At 41.7% G+C, this 20,822-nt stretch overlaps 1 protein-coding gene across 2 annotated transcripts in view; it reads right to left on the bottom strand.

The window, feature by feature from the left end:
- Positions 1-16,480: 16,480 nt before the first annotated feature.
- STAC2 (SH3 and cysteine rich domain 2) overlaps positions 16,481-20,822 on the bottom strand; it is a 135,224-nt gene continuing 130,882 nt past the window's right edge. For both annotated transcript variants that reach the window (XM_044300101.1, XM_044300100.1), the window contains 2 exons: positions 19,754-19,891; positions 16,481-18,282 (listed from right to left, as the gene is read on the bottom strand). In XM_044300101.1, coding sequence (XP_044156036.1) covers positions 18,181-18,282; positions 19,754-19,891 — 240 coding nt within the window. In that variant the 3' untranslated portion in view covers positions 16,481-18,180. The remainder of the gene's footprint in view (positions 18,283-19,753; positions 19,892-20,822) is intronic.

A 20,822-nucleotide genomic window follows, 5' to 3' on the forward strand; every position in this document is an offset into this window, starting at 1 on the left:
ACTTCATATATAACGGTACGGTCTACCACCAGCGCAAAGGGACCGCCATGGGGACGCGAGTAGCGCTGGCGTTTGCGAATCTATTTATGGGGGAGTTTGAAGACAAATTCATTATTAACCACCCAAATCACCATAAACAGATCATATATTACAAAAGGTATATTGATGACCTGTTCATTATCTGGGATGGTAAGGAAGACACTGCGCAAATATTCTGTAGTTCCCTCAATAATACCGACTGGGGAATCTCCTTCACTCCAAACTTCAATAAAGTTGAAATAGAATTCCTAGATATCATTATCTCATATCACAATAACCATTTAAGTACAAAAACGTACTTCAAAACGGTAGACACCAATAGCTATATCCACTATTCAAGTTTTCATCACAGAAAGTGGCTGCAAAATATACCTTACAGCCAATGCAAAAGGATCAGACGTAACTGTACAAAAAATGAGGACTTTAAAATCCAGACCGAAATACTTAAAAATAGGTTTCGTGACAAAGGTTATCCCAAAAACCTGGTAAAAGATGCCATAAAAAAGAGCTGCCTACAGTCACAAGAGGAATGCCTATCAATTACCACCAAACAGCAGGATCCCATCGAAATAGTCCGCTTTATCACGCAATATAATACATCGAATAGACAGATACAAAAAATCTTGAAAAATCACTGGCATATCCTCCTGCAAGATCCGTATATAGCAAAACATCTACCTTCCATACCAAAAATCACCTATAGAAGAGCTCCCACCCTAAAGAACATACTAGCCCCAAGCAGACCAAAACAGCATACCCAAATGATAGGCGAAAGCGAACAGAGCCAGGAGAAAGGGAAAGCAAAAGGGAGCTATAGGTGTGGAGCCAAAAAGTGTTTGTGTTGTAAAATTATTACACACAAACAAACTTCCTTTACCTCTAATTGTAATGGCACATCATTTCCAATTAAACACCATCTTACCTGCCATTCCACCTATGTTATTTATCTCATCGAATGCAGATGCGGCCTACAATATGTCGGCCGCACTACCCAAGCCCTTCATTGCCGGGTGAACCAACATAGGTACAATATACGTAAACAATATCTGAAGCACGGAGTATCCAGACACTGTGCATCTACACCAGAAAAAGAGAAACATGAGATCAAAATTACTCCAATCGACTTTATACCGGAAAATCCCTTTAACCGGTTTGAAAGATTACAGAAAAGGGAAGTATACTGGATGTACCAATTAGATACGCTGAGCCCACGAGGCCTAAACGAAATCAGTGAGACCATCCTATGATGACTATATAGGTTAAAGTCCTTATCACTTAGACCCCAACACGAATTGGGTCCACTGACGGGTACTGGTATGCAATCATGTACGTACGTATATACGGGGATATATATCCATACAACGCTTATTCATACAATCGGGGCTAAGAGTATGGCGTGTAGAGATGCCCCCCTTCCTTTATAGATAATATCTGTATAACACACTCATGCACCTACCTAGCCATTTAAACTATTGACAGTTATTATGTACCCTCCACAACACTACCAGTGATATTCTCTCTTCTACTGGCTATTATCTCAATATTATTATTTTACATATTATATCTTAATGAACTCATTGTGTTTGGAATGTTCTAAGACATTTGGATCTCAAGGAAAATCTTGCCATACAACCTTGTAGTATATTCCTCAGGTCCACATCAAAGGAAAAAAGGTTTTTATCGATTTAAATTATTGCATATTACTGATAACCATATAGCTATAACACTAGTTATTAGTGTAATATTAATAGATGTTTTCCAATTCGTTCTATATTTAGAAGTTCTGGGGATGTGTGTACGGGTATGTGTGTGTGTGTGTACATATGTTTGTACATGTGTGTATGTGTGTATATGTGTGTATATATATATATATATATGTATGTGTGTATGTGTGTATATATATATATATATACATATGTGTATGTTTTATAGACCATAACATATTTTAATTGTGGTTTTAATAACACCAAAAGTGGCTGTAAGGAATTTTAACTAGTATTAACCTCACCATTTGTTACTTTATATAAGTGGCCGACATAGGGTGACAACTAGATATCATAGTGTATATATATATATATATATATATATATATATATATATACATATTAAAACTTGAGGATCCCCTCTGGGAACAATAACCCAGAACCCCTGAACAATTAGCGCAAAAAATCCCATCTAGAACTTAGCAGTTATAAAATAACAGCGCCACACCAGACTGACCTGCGGCTTGTAAAGATCCCGGTCTGAGAGATTGAGCAGCGCTGAGCGTTATAGCACGCAGGAGAGCCGGCAGGCCCTGCAGGAATAACAGACAGGCGAACCGACACATGGTGAAAGCGGGGAGCCAGAGCCGCACACAGCTCTATGTGAAGGTCCGCTGCAAGCCCCACAGTGGCTAGCAGCGCTGCATCACTCAGCCTATTACTATGAAATGTTCTATACAAACTAAATAATGTAACATGTATCACTATGGATTTTATGAATGAAACAATGTATTTATTTCTATTATAGATCGCTTTACTCCTCATCTGTCACTAATTGCCAAGAGATACTAGCAATTAGCCTCATTTTACTAAGCACGCCCACTCCACCCCTGACCCTCCCCGTGTTTAACCCGCCAAAACAGCGTTTTAAATACCTCTAACACAAGTGTATTTTATTCTGTATATTGTCCTGACGAAGGGGGCACTTCGCCCTTGAAACGCGTTGACTTTAATAATAAAAAGAATCTTATTCATCTCAAGGAGTGATCTTTAAGCTTGCAGCGCCGGATAGTGGTCTGAAACCTTTTAAATTTTCTGCATATTTACTTCCTTGGAACTTCTGGACGGGAAGAGACCCAGGCAGCAGCACGGCATCCCCTAACGCTGGTGGGGAAATATACCAGCAAAGCACCTTCAGCTGTTGTGACTTTTCACAACAAAATCTGGTAAGCCGAAATACGCACCGTAAAACTATATTATCTATAAGACGTTACCACACATGAGGCGCTGTGTTTTTTTGTCTTTTTCTTGAGTATGGAATAAAAGAGAGAGATTCTGATTCAGCAGCGTGTCTGTGTAAGCTCTCTGAGCGCTCATAAAGAAAACTTCAATTGGGACCCCAACAATCATAGAGAAGGGGGGTTTTCCCCAACAAAACTTGGCGCCCAACAAGGGGCTCGACTAAAGAACACTTCATTGATCTCCCGACAAGTTGGATATTCCGGACCGGGATTGACATATATAAAAGACAGCACTGCAAGGTAAGAGACTTTATCTTACATTATATCTGTGCCTCCCTGACCGGTTGTCTGGCTTGAGGGATTGTTGAAGGAGCGTACGTATAAAGTCCTTTTACAGTCGAGTCCATATTGATAAAAAACCTTAAAAGTTGAAAATTCCTATGATTGTTGGGTTTCGTTTCTGATCATGAGTAACTTTGAGTGGGATGTTTTTGGTCTAGCTTTAGGAGTCACGGTATACCTTTTTTTTGTTCTTTACTGTGTTTGTAAAATTGCAGAATATTATAGAAATGGAAATCTCAGTAACAGAGTACACTAGGTGATATAGTGAGGAAGCTCTGAGGAAACTGAGGCTCAGTAACAGAGTACACTAAGTGATATAGTGAGGAAGCTCTGAGGAAACTGAGGGGAAACAGACATCAGAATTTTGTTACTTTCTACAGTTGTTCTGGTACAGTTGAAGAGTAATGGGGAATAATTTTAGTATACCCAAAGTTTAGAAGACATTAGTGAAGAAAAGAGGAGATAAGGAGGGTCTGAAGAATGTGGACAGAGTGTTAGAGAAGGCAGGGATGAATTATGGGAATCTTAACCTAGAAGTTTGGAAGAGATTCAGTAGAACACATTGTGGTTGGATAAAGGATCATGAATATGAAGAAGTGGTTGATACAGTGTTCAAAATAATCGCAGTCAGACATCACTAACCTGATCAATAATTTTTTTTTTTTTTTGTAGAAATGATATTTCTACATGGCAAATAATTTACTAGCAGGTGTAGTAGAGTAATAGAAATCTAACAGACCTAATAGTCATGACATGCATGCTGCTGATTCTCTGTAATTCAATCACTTATTGAAAGGGGCATGTTCAAATTAATAGCAGTGTGGAGTTCAATTAGTGAGGTAATTCATTCTTTGAAAAACAGGTGGCAATTATTGCCCTTATTTAAGGAAGGAAGGCAGCAAATGTACATGCTGGTTACAGTGCATTTCTCTCTGAAATTTTGAGGAAAATGGGTTGTTCCAGACATTGATCAGAAGCACAGCATACCTTGATTAAAAAGTTGATTGGAGAGGGGAAAACATATAAAGAAGTGCAGAAAATGATAGGCTGCTTAGCTAAAATGATCGCAAATGCTTTAAAATGGCAACCAAAACCAAAAGATGTGGAAGAAAGCAAAAACTACCATTTGAATGGATAGAAGAATAGCCCAAACGACAAGGACTCAGCCAACAATCAGCTCCAGGAAGATCAAAGAAGGTCTAAAGTTACCTGTGAGTACTGTTACAATTAGAAGACGCCTATGTGAAGCCAAGCTAACTGCAAGAAGCCCCTGCAAAGTCCCACTGTTGAAAAAAAGACATGTGCTGAAGAGGTTACAATTTGCCAAAGAGCACATTGACTGGCCTAGAGACATTTTGTGGACTGATGAAAGTAAGATTGTTCTTTTTGGGTCTAGTGGCCGGAGACAGTTTGTCAGACGACCCCCAAACACTGAATTCAAGCCACAGTATACTGTGAAGACAGTGAAGTATGGTGGCGGAAGCATCATGATATGGGGATGTTTCTCATACTAGGGTGTTGGGCCTATTTATTGCATACCAGGGATCATGGATCAGTTTGAATATATCAGAATACTTGAAGAGGTCATGCTGCCTTATGCTTAAGAGGAAAAGCCCTTGAAATGTGTGTTCCAACAAGATAATGACCCCAAACACACCAGTAAACATGCAACATCTTGGTTCCAGACCAACAAGATTGACTTTATGGAGTGTTCAGCCCAATCCCTGGATCTTAATCCAGTAGAATACTTGTGGGGTGACATAAAAAATTCAATTTCTGAGGCAAAACCAAGAAATAGAGAAGAACTGTGGAATGTAGTCCAATCATCCTGGGCTGGAATATCTGTTCACAGGTGCCAGAAGTTGGTTGACTCCATGCAACACAGATGTACAGCAGTTTTCTGAAACAGTGGTTATACAACTAAATATTTTAAAGTGATTCAAAGTAATGCAAAATCTTCAAACATTTTTCAGTTCATATAGTGAATGTTTGAGTTTGTAAAGAAGAATACAAACACTGCAATTTGTTTAAACAGTCTAATATTCACTTTTTTTTTTTTTTAGAGGAACAACACAAATTTTAATATATTTTTCTTCATGTTTTGATTTGGAATAGAATGTGTAGTGTTCCCAATGCATTTGTGTGTATGGAAATAAAAGCTATTAGAAGGATTTTGAGCTTTATTCACTTTTTTAAACACACTGCTATTATTTTCAACACAACTGTATATGGATAAATGTAGCTCGTGAGGTTGAAACTGAGGGATGGAGAGAAGAAGTTGTGCGAGGTAGATTGTTGTATACTCATAAACAGAAAGGCAATACCATTCCTGGTTGACACTGGGACAGCCAAAACTGTAGTAGACCAGAGGTTCTTGCGGCCACATCAGTTAACCCCTTGGCATGTACTGGCTGCGGGATTTACAGGAGAAACTGTTTGTCCGTGAATCTGACCCAATTAAGCTAATGATTTAAACCTTAAAACCCTTTTAACCAGGCTGTTCTTGAGTTGGTACCAAAGGATTTATGGGCAACATCAAAAAACAGACATAGGGAAACTTTTTTACAAACTCCAATAGTGCCAAACCCACATACCTTACTGTCACAAGTTCTATCCACTGCTACATATTTCACAGTGATAGATCTGGCAAATGCTTTCTTTAGTGTCCCTTTGCACCAAGACTGGCAGTATGTGTCTGCCTTTACATTTAAGGGTAACCAGTATACTTGGACCGTCCTGCCTCAGGGAGCTCAGAACTCCCCGACCATGTATACACAGGCTCTGCAATTTGTCCTTGGGACCGCCCGGCTCAATGATCCTGTTACAATACGTGGATGATTTGCTCCTGTCTGTGTGATAAAGACAATGAGACTTGCTGTAAGGCAACTATATCTCTTTTAATTTTCCTACATCAGAACAGGTGTAAAGCCTCAAAACAGAAGATGCAGTTTTGTAAAAACAAGGTTGTATTTTTAGGACACTCTCTCCCATGGAGCTTGCCACCTAACCCCAGAAAGAAAGGAGGCTGTTGAAAGGATACAAGTGCCCAAAGGAGCACAAAACCTAAGCGTGTTTTTGGGGCTGATGTCATACTGTCGCCCCTAGATTAGACATGCCTCCATGTTAATGCAGCCTCTGTATGATTGTCTGTCATCTGACCCATTTCACTTTACAGAAGAGGCAGTGAATAATTTTCATACATCGAAGCTGTGCATAACCTCAGCCCCAGCCCTGGGTATCCCAAAATATGACAAGGAATTCCAGTTGTTCTGTTCAGAAATGCAGGGTCACAGCATGGCTGTACTGACTTAGAAACATGGTGACCGCCAGCAGCCAGTGGGGTACTTTTCTGCCAGATTATATCCTGTCGCCAGGGCGGTAACGGCAGTGCAGGCGATGATAGAAAAAGCTTCTGAAATTGAGTTAGACTACCCGGTGATTGTACAAACACCCCATGACATACAGGGCATATTAACACAGGTTCAACCTAAGCATATTTCTATGGCTAGGCAACTCAGACTCCAGTGTGCACTCCTCATGCCTGCTAACATTTCTTTCAAAAGATGTACTATTCTGAATCCTGCTACTTTGTTACCAATCACAGATTCGGAAATGGGAGGGGCATAGGAGGTACAGGCAGCCTCCTAAATTACATGATGGAACATGATCTCCATAACTGTGTACAACTAATGCAACAAGAAACGTCAGGATTTAATCATGTACATGAAAACCCCCTTGATAACCCTGATTTTGAGTATTTTGTAGATGGAAGCAGGTTGATTGGAGAGGACGGCCAGTTCCACACTGGATATGCAGTGGTCACACAGCATGAGGTAGGGATAGCTGAACCACTGCCACCTCACATGTCAGCGAAAGAGGCGGAACTGAAGGTACTCACTGAGGCATGTAAATTGGCCAAGGGGAAGAAGGTAAACATCTACACGGACTCAAGGTATGCTTTTGGTGTTGCACGTGACTATGGACCCATATGGCAGGCTAGAGACTTTCTAATATCAGCAGGCCAGCCAATTAAAAATAAAGACTCTGTACTTGAACTTATGAACTCTGTTATTGCCAGAGGAGGTTGCTCATACAAGATGTACCACGGTGGAAGCAAAAGGCAATGATCGAGCAGACAAGGCAGCCAAACAAGCTGCACTCCAGCCACTAAATGCTGACGCCACCCTGGTGAGAGCCTTGAGACCTGAGGACATTTCAGTAAGTGCATTTCAAAGAATGATCGAACAAGCCCCTCCTGACGAAAAAGAACTTTAGGCAAAACAAGCGGCCAAACCTAAAGAACATGGAATTTGGATAAACAAGGACAAAATTTGTCTACCGTGCCCTCTATACCGCGCTATGGCTCAGGAGGCCCACGGGCCCACTCAGGTTTCAAAAGGTGCCACGGTAAGTGTGGTAATGCAGGGTGGATTGCCCCAGGATTTTCTACAGTAGCCTCTCGTTTTGTACAAGGATGTATGGTCTGTGCATTGAACAATCCCAGTAAAGTGGTAAAGACTCCAAGCAAGCACACCCCCAGGCCACTTTACCCATTCCAGAGACTGCAGATAGACTATATACAACTGCCTAATGTAGGAGTATAGGAATTTGTCCTTGTGTGTGTTGATCTCTTTTCAGGGTGGCCAGAAGCCTTCCCAGTAGCAAAGGCAAATGCAAAGTACACAGCAAATAAGCTGGTCAGTGAACTAGTAATGAGGGAAGTGATGCAAGCTTTAGGGGTCACCCAAGCTTTCCATACAGCATACCATCCCCAAAGCAGCGGCCGCGTCGGGCGCTTAAATTCAGAAAGCCATGCAGAAAAATCATCAGCCTTGGCCAGAGTGTTTGCCTTTGGCCTTATACTTAGTCAGGACCACTCCAAACACAGAGAGACAGGATTATCCCTATTTGAGATTTAGTTTGTAAGCACCCCCAGATTAGGATTGTATTTTCCACAACAGTTGCAAATGAACAATGATAGCCTAACAAGCTACATGTAGGCCCTCACAAAGATGCTTGAGCACACCCATAAACAAGTGTTTGCTTCCCTTCCAGATCCAGTAGAAGGAACACACAGTCTGCAACCAGGAGACTGGGTGGTGATAAGAAGACATTGGAGGAAAGGCCTGGATCCCAGATTTGATGGTCCTCTCCAAGTCTTGTTGACTACTCATATAGCAGTAAAGGTTGAAGGAAAGCCTAACTGGATACACACTTCTCACTGCAAAAAAGTTCCGACGCCCGTGGATGAGGAACCCCCTGCTGATGGCCGCCCTAATTCTGGGAACAATGGCACTGTACCAACAACAACTGAAGGATAATTGGGACAATGCACTTATCCGCCACCACCAGGTGCTGTTTAGAGGACTCAATGACAGTAAAATTAAAGACTGTTGGATCTGTACTCACTGTCCTGTGAGTTCAAGAACTATGCCTTATGTGGCAATCCCTTTGACTTATAAAGAACTTATTCATATGTCTTGTTGGCAGTTTGTCTCACAAAGAAGACCAGGGCCTGATGATCAAAAGTATAATTCCACTGCAGTTCCTCTCCCCATAGCAGGGTGGGTGGAGACTCCCTGGTGGCAAGACAAACAATAATGCAAGTAGTGTTGATTATAATAGTAGTATATGCTGCGATTAAGCTTATGTTTATGTGCACCTACAGTTCTGTATCAAAAGGAGAAACAACCAAGATTATTGAGAGGTCTTGGGAACTGCATCAATACCTGAGAAGGAATCTGGCCTCCGGCTGGCAGTTGGACCTATCCTAACTGGAGTACCTCTGGGTTAAGATTTCAGTTCCAAGATATCTCATAATGGGGGAATTGTGAGGGATGATAATACATTTTGTATAAACATGTCCTCCATCTTGTGCATATGTGGAAAAATTAATGAGCCAGCTGGAAGGATGTAAGGAGTTTCTGTGTATATACATCAGAAGTTCCTAGCTGCAAGGTCAAGATAGCAGCTCACTTGTTTTCTTATCAGAGTTTGACATACAAGAGAGAGTTATGTTCCTTCTGAGTTTCGGGATGTACTGCTGAAGAATGTCAACTTTGAGATAAGATGCTGCAGAAACTTTTTAATTATTAGAATTCTGTTAGTACGGTGCAGAAGTATTGATTTTTATGAATAACAAATCAAATAATTCGTTTTGATTTCCACCCCCTTGGTGATGTGCGAGATTTGTCTGTGATTATCTATAGTGTTATAAAGATTATGCTAGTATGGAATAAAGGAGAGAGAATCTGATTCAGCAGTGTGTCTGTGTCAGCTCTCTGATTGCTCATAAAGAAAACTTCAATTAGGACCCCGACAATAATAGAGAAGGGGGTTTTGCCCCAACACCCGCACCATTCTAAGTATGGTTGCAGGCCCCAGAGGTGGGATATGACCCTAATGTCCCAGATGGGAATAACCCAAGTCAGCAAAAATGCTAGTAAAGTAATACCCTCATCTCCTTGCTAGAGTACTGGAAAATCCTTCACTATGGCCTTCCCACTCTTGCACCTCTCCAATTCATACTCAGTTCTGGTTATCTGAACCATGATTTCTCCTCTGTCTCCCCTTTCTGCGAATATTTTTACTGGCTACTTATTGCCCAGTGAATTGAGTTCAAAATACTGATAACATACAAGGCCATCTATAACCCCTTTCCTCCATACATCTCTGAGCTAATCTCCTAATACCACCCCACATACAGTTTCTAGCCCTCACAAGACCTTCTTCTCTGCTCCTCACATAACTGTCTCCACAATTTCTCCCTAAATTTTGCTACCCCAGCACATAAGCCTCCCTCACCATCCAGGCAGCAAATAGAAAACCTTACAGGCCAAAATAACACTGTCTCCACTGCACAATTAAATGAACAGCTTCTAACCTCACTCACTGACAGAGGCAGACTGGTCATAGAACCCACCAGGGGCTCACCCAAGTCTTCCTGACAGCCATCGGCTAGGTACATAGCGATCTGGTACTTCCAGAGTTAACTTACACTGACAGCGTCTGCCACTTCTTTATCTGTCCAGTGGCCGCATGTGCCCTTCTGAAATATACTGTATTTCTGACCTCAGAATGACGATATAGTTAAATACTACTGTGGAGCCAATGGCACCCTTCTATTCACTCTCATAGACCACATGCACCAGAATGTAGGCATCTCAGGCCGCAGGCCTGAAGAAGCCTGTGGCCTGCACCACAGACAGTGGAATATAAGGGGAGTCAGGTGAGAATTTTATTTATCTTTATTTTCCTCTGCCACATTGGGAACATACTACTAGAGGCACTATAAGGACCATTTTATTACTGGAACACTATAGGGGGTATATTTTTTCTGAAGTATAGTATTTAAGGGTATTGGGGAGTACAGTATTGGGGATGGCTGCATGATGACATTGTTGGGGCAGCAGTATTGGGAGTTTGTATTGAGAAGGTAAGGAGGATGATGGAAAAGTGAGGAATCTGAGATGTCTATGTGGCAAACTCTGCATGTAATTAGGTACTTAGTGCTGTTTAATGCTTGATCCATCACATGCTGTCGGTATGGAAGGGCTCCTTGTACCAACTTCTTGCCTTCAATTCTGCTGTGTACTTTAAGATTTGTACCGACTAAGGCTGTGTTCACATATGCATTATGAATTCTGTTTTTTCTTTTTCCCTCATAAGAGCAGAAAAATAAAATTCAAGTTGTGATGCATCCAGGGGTGGATTGGGAACTTAAAGTGTCCCTGAAAAAAATAAAAGTTGTCCCATTTTGTAGTCGGGTTCAAATTGGGCTTTATCGAATATGACAGAAACTGCAACAGAGGCTCTAACCAAATGTTAACAGACCCTTGATTGGCTATTTTTAACCACAACGTTTCAGGAGAAGTGTAGTGTTACATGGTGATCAGTAAATGAGTGGCCAGCCATGTAATACATTGATGAACTCGGTCTGCCAGCGCGGGAGGCGCTCTACATTTCTCAAGGCTGTGGCTCATGAAGGCGAGTCCTGTAGAGTCCTCTATTGACTTTAGTACCACTAGTTATGTCTTATAGGGTTTTTCTGAGATTCTGATACTGATGACCTATCCTCAGGTTATGTCATCAATATCAGATTCATTAGCTGTTTGAGGAGGTAGTAGCGCTCCAGTGTGTGCTGCTGCCTCCTCACAGCATGCCAATTACAGCACCATCCATTGGATAGCGCTGTGTTTGCTATTGCAGCTCACCACATTCACTTGAACGGGACTGAACTGCTCCTAGGCCATGTGACTGATGAATGTGACATCACTGGCCTAGCAAGAGGCCGCAGCCCCTTCAAACAGATGGGCAATGGGATCCCAGGTGTCAGACCGCCAATCTGATTTCGATGAGCTATCCTGAGGATAGGTCATCAATATCAAAATCTCAGAAAGCCCCTTTAGCCTACATAGGAAATACTCAGCACTTTAGTGTCACCACTTTTCCCTGGAGAGGTTAGGACCTACAAGTATAGAACGTATCCAATAGCGATTCAGTGGTTTGAATAATGGACGGTCTTGTTAAAGTGTATACATGTGTCTTGATTAAAACATACAAAGAATGAAGATAGTCATGAGAAAGAGTTAATAACACTTTACTTTTATAGATTTGTACTGTAGTAGACTATTGCCTTATCAGGTCCTTTATTGCTGCTAATGGGAAACAACAGTGTTAAGGTGTTTAACGAAGGAAACCCTTTAAGACCACAGAAACTGCAATAGTAGTATTCTCCTTTTCTTCATAGGATGGGTCCCAGGGTCGTGCTATTCAGAAAGACAGTGGGTTATGAGCAGGGGTCAAGTCCTGGGAAAAAAAGTGTGGGAACTCACCCAAGATCCACTGCAACCCCCCCCCCTCCAAAAAATAAAAAAGCACAGAAAATCTAGCATGCTGTAATTTGTGTCGCTGCGGACTAAAAAATAAATTAAAAAAATAGCACTTTTAGAAAAGTTTGTCCTGGGATTCGATCTCATGACCTCTACACAGCAGAAGCAAGGCATATGCCCTCACAGCTATGAAAGCTGTCTAGCTTGCTACTTAAAAAAAATATATATATAAGACTTCTACTGTAGGTAACTTTGCCCACTGTGTATGGATGTAGCAGAGCTGGGTGTGTTGGGGCAGCTGTCATGTGTATGGTTGTACACTAGGTATCAGTACACAAGGTATCAGTAGAAGTATCAGAAAAAGAAAAAAAAACACTTTTAGTTTGTCCTGGGATTCGAACTCATGACCTCTACACATTACAGGCAAGGCATTTACCCTCACAGCCATAAAAGCTGTTGAGGTAGTTGCTTAAAAAAAAAAAACTAAGACTTCTACTTATACCTAGTGTACTGATACCTAGTGTACAACCATACACATGACAGCTGCCCCAACACACCCAGCTCTGCTACATCCATACACAGTGGGCAGCTGTCATGTGTATGGTTGTACACTTGGTATCAGTAAACTAGGTATCAGTAGAAGTCTTATAAAAAAAAAAAAACACTTTTAGAAAAGTTTGTCCTGGGATTCGAACTCATGACCTCTACACATTACAGGCAAGGCATTTACCCTCACAGCCATAAAAGCTGTTGAGGTAGTTGCTTAAAAAAAAAAAAACTAAGACTTCTACTTATACCTAGTGTACTGATACCTAGTGTACAACCATACACATGACAGCTGCCCCAACACACCCAGCCCTGCTACATCCATACACAGTGGGCAGCTGTCATGTGTATGGTTGTACACTTGGTATCAGTAAACTAGGTATCAGTAGAAGTCTTATAAAAAAAAAAAAAACACTTTTAGAAAAGTTTGTCCTGGGATTCGAACTCATGACCTCTACACATCAGAGGCAAGGCATTTACCCTCACAGCCATAAAAGCTGTCAAGGTAGCTGTTTAAAAAAAAAAAAATAAGACTTCTACTTATACCTAGTGTACTGATATCTAGTGTACAACCATACACATGACAGCTGCCCCAACACACCCAGCTCTGCTACATCCATACACAGTGGGCAGCTGTCATGTGTATGGTTGTACACTAGATATCAGTACACTAGGTATAATTAAAAGTCTTATATTTTTTTTTTTAAGCATTTACCTAGACGGCTTTCATGGCTGTGAGGGTAAATGCCTTCCTCTGATGTGTAGAGGTTGTGAGTTCGAATCCCAGGACAAACTTTTCTAAAAGACATTCTAAATGATCTCGTAGTGAAGGAGATGATGTCATTAGGGGGCGGGGCGCCATGAGAGGAGTCGCAGGCAGCGGCACCGCACAGACAGCTTCCTCTCAACTGAAGCCGCCCCTCCTCCCTTAACCTGCCCTGCACAGTGCGCTCCGTCTCCCCCTGTGAATCTGATTCAGCCGTGAAAGGGCTGAGGCTGAAAGGGAACGGCGTTCCTGCCATGAAAAAAGTGCAGGAACGCCGTTCCCATGCGTTCCCCCTCCACTCGACCCCTGGTTATGAGTGCAGTTATGAGGAGAAGGCAAGAATAAAGGTACTCAGTGCTGAGATACAATGCAACATGGGCATGATAGAATATGGCATTAAAAAGCAGTGCAAGCCCTAAGGACAAGACCAAGAAATGGAGCGGAATGAATGTAGGCATCAGAGCGAACTGAGAGAGTAGAGAATTCATAGAGATAGGAAGGAAAGGGAGGATAAAAAAATAAAAATGAGGACAAGAGGGGATGATGCGGGGAACAAAAGGAAAGTTAAGTGGTTAATGCATGTTGGAGGTAAAGTAGCAGAAGGGAAGAGTTGTGGATTTTGTTCAATGACTTGATAGAACAGAAGAAAATTGGAAAATAAAGTAGTGGACGCAGGAAGCATCAAACAGAAAATTGAGAAAGGGTCATAAGAGCAATGGGTTGGGGTTTAATATTGCTGAGAGACAGAAGAGATTGAGAGGAGATTCATTAAGAAAGGCAAAAGAACTTCTTGATGATCTGGAATATGAGATGGCGTGAGGTGGAACCTGGCTATGATACTGCCTCCTGATATCGTGACGCCTCATATATAGAGCAACATCATCTTATTTGTCTGTTAAGATGGTGTTTTTGTTTAAATGTTCAGATCCATTGAACAAAAAGGCTGTCTTATAAGGATTAAATCATTTACATACAGAGCACCAAACGGTAGACCACACCAGTGGAAACATGTAGAGGAGGGCCGATGAGGCATGTAACTCAGATGCTGGGTTCCTGAGACAATCTTCACATGTTGCAGATTATGCACGTTTTTTTACTGCTTGGATTCTCTTACCAGCAAAGTGTATGACATCTCACAAATCTCATGCGTACATTGCTTTTTCGTTGCGGTTCTTTTGTTCGGATTTCACCCTTTTTAATGTAAGAGTGAGAACTGTAGCACAACCGAAAGTAACCCAAGCAGGATTTGGTGCAGAAATACATAGTAATCCGCACAGAATTTCTGAGTACAGTCTGCACCCGTGTGCAGGTAGCCTTAGGCGGGTTTTCTTATACATGGCTGAGAAAGTAAAGTATGGGAACTCGTACTTGAATACAGGGCCGGCCTAAAGGTGTCCATACAAATTAGTCTAAAATGGATATAGTTAGCCGATTTCAACCATAACAGATATTCGTTATGACACTTGTGGACATAAATCAGTCATGTTTGGCATTTTTATACAATAGTTGAACAAAAGATCTTTCGTTCTTACAAAAAAATGTTGATCCCCAAATGATCTTTCTTCCTGGAAAGATTGTTCGTCCTTCCTCCAGTGCCACTGAACAGACATGGCCATTTTGAATGACTATAACGCTCAATATGGACTTAAAGGGAACCTGTCACTGGGATTTTGTGTATAGAGCTGAGGACATGGGCTGCTAGATCGCCCCTAGCACATCCCCAATACCCAGTCCCCATAGCTCTGTGTGCTTTTATTGTGTCAAAAAAACGATTTGATACATATGCAAATGAACCTGAGATGAGTCCTGTCCTGGAGATGAGTCAGGGACAGGGCTCCTCTCAGGTTAATTTGCATATGTATCAAATCGTTTTTTGACACAATAAAAGCACACAGAGCAATGGGGACTGGGTATTGCGGATGTGCTAGTGGCCATCTAGCAATCCATGTCCTCAGCTCTATACCCAAAATCCCGGTGACAGGTTCCCTTTAATTGTCTAAGTGTCTATGGCTGCTTCTGCAAAACAATCATTAGCCAGAGGATTGATTGTTCAACCTACTTCTATCTAATGTGTATGACCACCTTTAAAGGTGTGTGACCTGTGCGGTTTCATTGGGTACATTACTTGCTACCCCAGAAGGGTATTACTGGTATGGATGGGCTGGGAAGTTGCATCTTACACCTCATCCCACATTTCGTGCCCATTGATATGGAAAGCATGGAGTGAGACTACATTCCATGCATATAAAATGTATAGACTGGACATTGTGTGTAGTGGATGGAGCTGGTTACTGTGGCTCTGTTTACACTGAAGTGAATGGGACTGGTACTGATAATCAACGGGGGTGCAAGTCATCGGACCCCCACAAGTCAGATATTGATGGCCTATCCTGATTGTTCAGCTGACAGCTATTGAAGGTGTCCACATATTGTGTGTGGGGTATTGGAGCTCAGACCTATTCACTTCAATAAAGGCTACTTTCACACTAGCGTTTGTGCATTGATCAGCAAAAACGCTCCCGTCACGATAATACAACCGTCCGCATCTGTTATGAATGGGTCCGGTTGTATTATTGCTAAAATAGCCATGGTGGATCCTTAATGAACACCATTGAAAGTCCAAAAGTGTCAGAGAAAACGGATCCGTCCCCATTGACTTACATTGTGTGTCAGGACACACCACATCACAGACAGAAAAACGATGCTTGCATCCTATGACGGATCTCAATAGCAGAAAGGGAAAGCGCAGATGAGAAAGTAGCTTTTATACCAGGCGCAAGCTATGGACAGGTGTGGTGCAGTTTTGGAGAAAAAAAAAATTCATGGTTTTCCACCCATAGACAACCCCTTTAAAAACCAAGAAGGATGTTCAATTGAAGTTGGTGACTAAAGGAGACTGAAGAAGGTACAAAAAAAGTGATTTAGGGCTTAGACAGAATAGGGAGAAGTGCTTTATTCAGCTGACGATGCTAGCATGACACTAGACTAATAGAAAGGCAGTAAAATAAAGACAATTATTCAAAATGCTAATAAATCTAGAGAATAACAGGAGGTTAGAGATAAGCGGGAGAGAATGGCTGAAGGACAGAACTGGATATAAACTAGAACTTAAAAGGTGGAAAGAGAATGGAAGGAAGCTTTGAAGGTGACTGATACAGCCATGGAAGAAAATGAATTATTCATTGGATCTTAAAGCTGACATAGCAACAATACAAAATAAAGAAAAAGATGAAAAGGAGCCTCTTGGCTATAGGGCTGGTACATCACTGATGGGATTTCATTTCTCAGACACCTTAATGACAACGATATATTAACACTCATTTATATATATATATCTATATATTTACACTGGTACTTGATCCCCTGATCAGCACTGAAAGGGTAATGAGAGAAGTGCTGGAGCTGCCAGAGGGTCTTGTGATATTTGGATCTGCCTGGGACAGATATGGTACAGGCAGAGCAGAGGACACTGAATAGCCTGGAGGCTGGATGTGGGGGTGGACGTACACACACATTTATATATCGTATATACAGATATAATGAGAGGATGAGCAATGGAGACAGAATGGGTGCTGGTGGGCACAGTTCTATCTCTGGCACGGAGCTCCCTGCAGACACTGTTCTATTGTTTCTGTTCAAGCTCATCCTTGTCTCCTCATGGCCTGCTTGCTCATACATTAAATTGCTTGCATTGTTGATTCTCTAGATAAGTGTCCCTTAGTAACGCCTATAACTTCTCTCTAGAAAACTACTCCTAAAATTGTGGTTGCATGCTATTCTAACTGCCCTCCCTCCATTGGAGGTTAGAACCTTCTAACTTAAATGTGATGCTGTACTATTATTTCCTCACGGTATGCACGAAAGCTATCTCTTTTCTCTTTTTCTATACAACTCTCTTCAAATAAACACATGCATGCTATAGTCTTTAAGTTCTGCATCTACAAATAATTTGGGTGCAGTCTCTTCTAGCTCAGCCGTCATCTCCTCCTATTGTAAATGGCACCCTATGCTTTCCTTACATAGTTGAACTTTGCTTGTTTTTTTCCAAACATATTAGATCACAGGTTTACTGAGAGATATGTAAAATGAATATTTCATATCTCTTCCATTAAAAATGCACACGGCATGTCATCAATCCTGCTGAATGCGCACTCTATCAGCTCTCATTCGCACACACTTGTGACACTTCTGTTAAAGAGGTATATAAATTATGATGTATTTACAACCTCTTAGTTCTAAAGAAAGGAGAGATGTGACTGAAGGTGGCTGTGACAATTACCCTACTCCTCAAATGCTTTGTGCTGGGAGGGAGAGTCTCCTGCAGCAAACTTGCAAAGTTAGGTAAACTAAAGGTTGATGCTGATGACATCCCAACCATAATATGAGGTCACTAAGAGACTGTCCCTGAAAAGATGGCCCTGAGTGATGATGTCACAGACACCCGGTGGACATATTGCAAAATACGCATTGATATACTCGAAGTTATATATACAAAGCGGAAGAGGCTTGATGCAGCATTTATAGGTTCTGCAATAAGATGTCACTGCCAGGGTTCCTAGGTAGACTTGGGATCATCTCAATGTTACCATGCCACTCAGTAGCATCAAACCCTCCTGAAAGCCTTATTGCTTTTGCACATGATCTCGGTTAATTTTGTAGCTCAGTTACTCTCAAGGAGTAGCATGTCTCGGTGCCTACGCCAGTAGAGGCCCTCAAACTTCCACAAGACAGTCTTGAGGCACCAGGCCTCTCTTTTTTCCACTTGACACTTTAATGAGACCTTCAGCTTCTGATTTTCCAATGCCCACACAGATCTGAGGAAAAAGAATACATGTAGAGTAAAATGTCAAGGTGGAAGGTACACCGTCAAAAGATCACAATCTGACACAGCTTTTAAATTTTGTGAAGTGGGATCCATAGATGTTTATCTGTAGGTCATGCATATGGCTTGGAAGGTTGAGTCCCATATATCTCCATGCTCTGCAGCAGCATTGACTATGTGTGCTGCTGTGCAATACTCTGTTAGGTGCCACGTGTATGGAGATATTCCATACCTTCCAACTTTTGAAAAGGCCAAGGAGGGACAATATCTGCACCGTGCAGACGCAATTTGTTTTTTCACTAACCCACACCTCTAACTCCACCCAATGCTACCCAGTACCCTTTGTGCCCCACTCAGTAGTTATGCTCCCTTCACTGCAGTGATGCTCCCTTAGTTCCCCCACACAGAACTTATGCCCCCATATCATTAAGAGTGCCTTGCAACAGTAGTTATTGTTCCCCTTAGTGGTCCCTGCACAATAGAATGCTCCCTTAGTGCTCCCACACAGTAGTAATGCTCCCTTAGTGCCCCCTCATAGTAGGAATCAATACCCAGGAAATGGCGTGCAGTGAACTGCCTAGGCCAGAGATCAGCTGAGTGGGCATTACAAGTCATTTCCTGTGTGTCAAGCCAGGACCAGGAAGAAAAGAACAGTGGGAACCAGAGCAGCACCTCTATGGTTGGGGGCAGGGTTGCCAACCAGAATTTTTCTTTTTTCTGGACAACTTATCCAAAAATCACGGACAGCCAAAAAAAATTACGGACAAATTGGATAACCATAATGGATGATAAATATTATTAATTAATACATGTCTACAGCTTAATATACTGATAAGAACTTATTATTATCATTTACTGTGAGCTGTAAAATGATGATAATTACCTAAAAAAATATCTAGTCAAGTACCACCAGCCTCAAAAAATTCACGAACGTGTCTATTTTTTTTTCACGGACACAGGGAAAAAGTCACCTATTTTTATGGACTGTCCACAAATTTCTAGACAGTTGGCAACCCTGGTTGGGGATCAGTGAGTAATTATTATTTTATTATTTTCTATCCCTTTAAAAAATTATCTCCCCAGAAATCTCCTTTAAATTGGTTGTCACCTGCTCCCTGCCTCTCCGTTCTGGCTCTTTGGCTCTCTTCACTAGACTTCCTGTCCCTGTCTGTCAACTTCTGCACAGATTCATATGCGCTGCTGTAGCCAATGATAGGCTTTGGTGGTGAAAAGTCCCAAAACACCATGTGACCCAGCAGTGATGTCATTGTCAGAGACAAGTCATAGCTGCAGTCATTGGCTACAGACAGAACTGACTGAACTTGCTTGTAAAATGGTGCGAGTTTTACTAAACGCACCCTGAACGCATCTTGAGCTGATCCGTATCGTTTGTGTGAAAAAGGCCTTAATGATCTGTACTAACAGCATTATAGATCCCTATCACCATAACGGTCATGACTTACCTGTCCTTCTTTCAAACTTAGTTGTCCCTGTTCTTTCACACCATGAAATGTCTTTGTGCTCCTCCACACAGTTTCTCCTAGCCGTACCCGCTGCACAAAATTTGCAGGAAAAAAGCCAGTTCTGTCGCAACATTTTCCCTGAAAGTAAAAGTCATCATTTAGGCATCATACACCCAGCAGAGATAGAATAAACTCTATGACTCTAAAAATGATATTGCAGGCATATGGAGGCAGATTATGGCCCCTAGACTTCTAGGAGGTAGTATGGAGCTGTCATAAGGCCATGTACATGGGGTCATAATGCCATAAGATCCTACAAGTAGCCATACATGTTCTACGGTTTTTAGCTTCATGTGACATGGACTTTAAATATGATATTGGAGGTATATGGAGGAACAGTATGACCCCTAGACTTATACACAGTAGTATGGAGCTGTCTGTAATACGGCAGACAGTGTACATGGGCCATAATGAATTCCCTGCATGTGTTACCACCAGGATCCTACAACTAGCCATACATGGTCCATGTTTTTATCTTGATGTGACATGACTGATAACCAGAAAACTACTACTAGAAAAGATCTCACTCTTCATACATGGCATACTGGGTGTCAGATCTTAGAGTTGCCAGTGGTGCAGGGTGTTTTGGCCGGATGGGTTCCTTGTTTGGCCATCTTTAGGATGAATACATCTCTTTGCTACTTTGTATTCTCATGACTATTAATGTCCCTCCCTTTCTATTTTCCATAGTGTTCTTCTGCATGTCTCAGTGATCTCCCCTGTGTTTATCGCAGTGTGACCTCAGTCATCTGCCCACACACAGAGGAGGGTCTGGATGCACTGACAATAACTTATGTAGAATGAGGCTGACAGTGCGGAGGATTTGTGGGTGGAGGGGTCACTCATGAATAATTACATGCTTGCACATAGTGATGAGATGATGTACATGAAAGCCATCTTTCCTCTCTTCCATCCACATATTCCTCATTTCTATCACTTCTCTCCAATCCAATAGTCTCACACCTTTCTATCACTTATTTCATACATCTTAGTATGGCACCAACAGTAT

The sequence above is a fragment of the Bufo gargarizans genome, chromosome 6 (assembly GCF_014858855.1).
Source record: "Bufo gargarizans isolate SCDJY-AF-19 chromosome 6, ASM1485885v1, whole genome shotgun sequence".
NCBI lineage: Eukaryota > Metazoa > Chordata > Amphibia > Anura > Bufonidae > Bufo > Bufo gargarizans.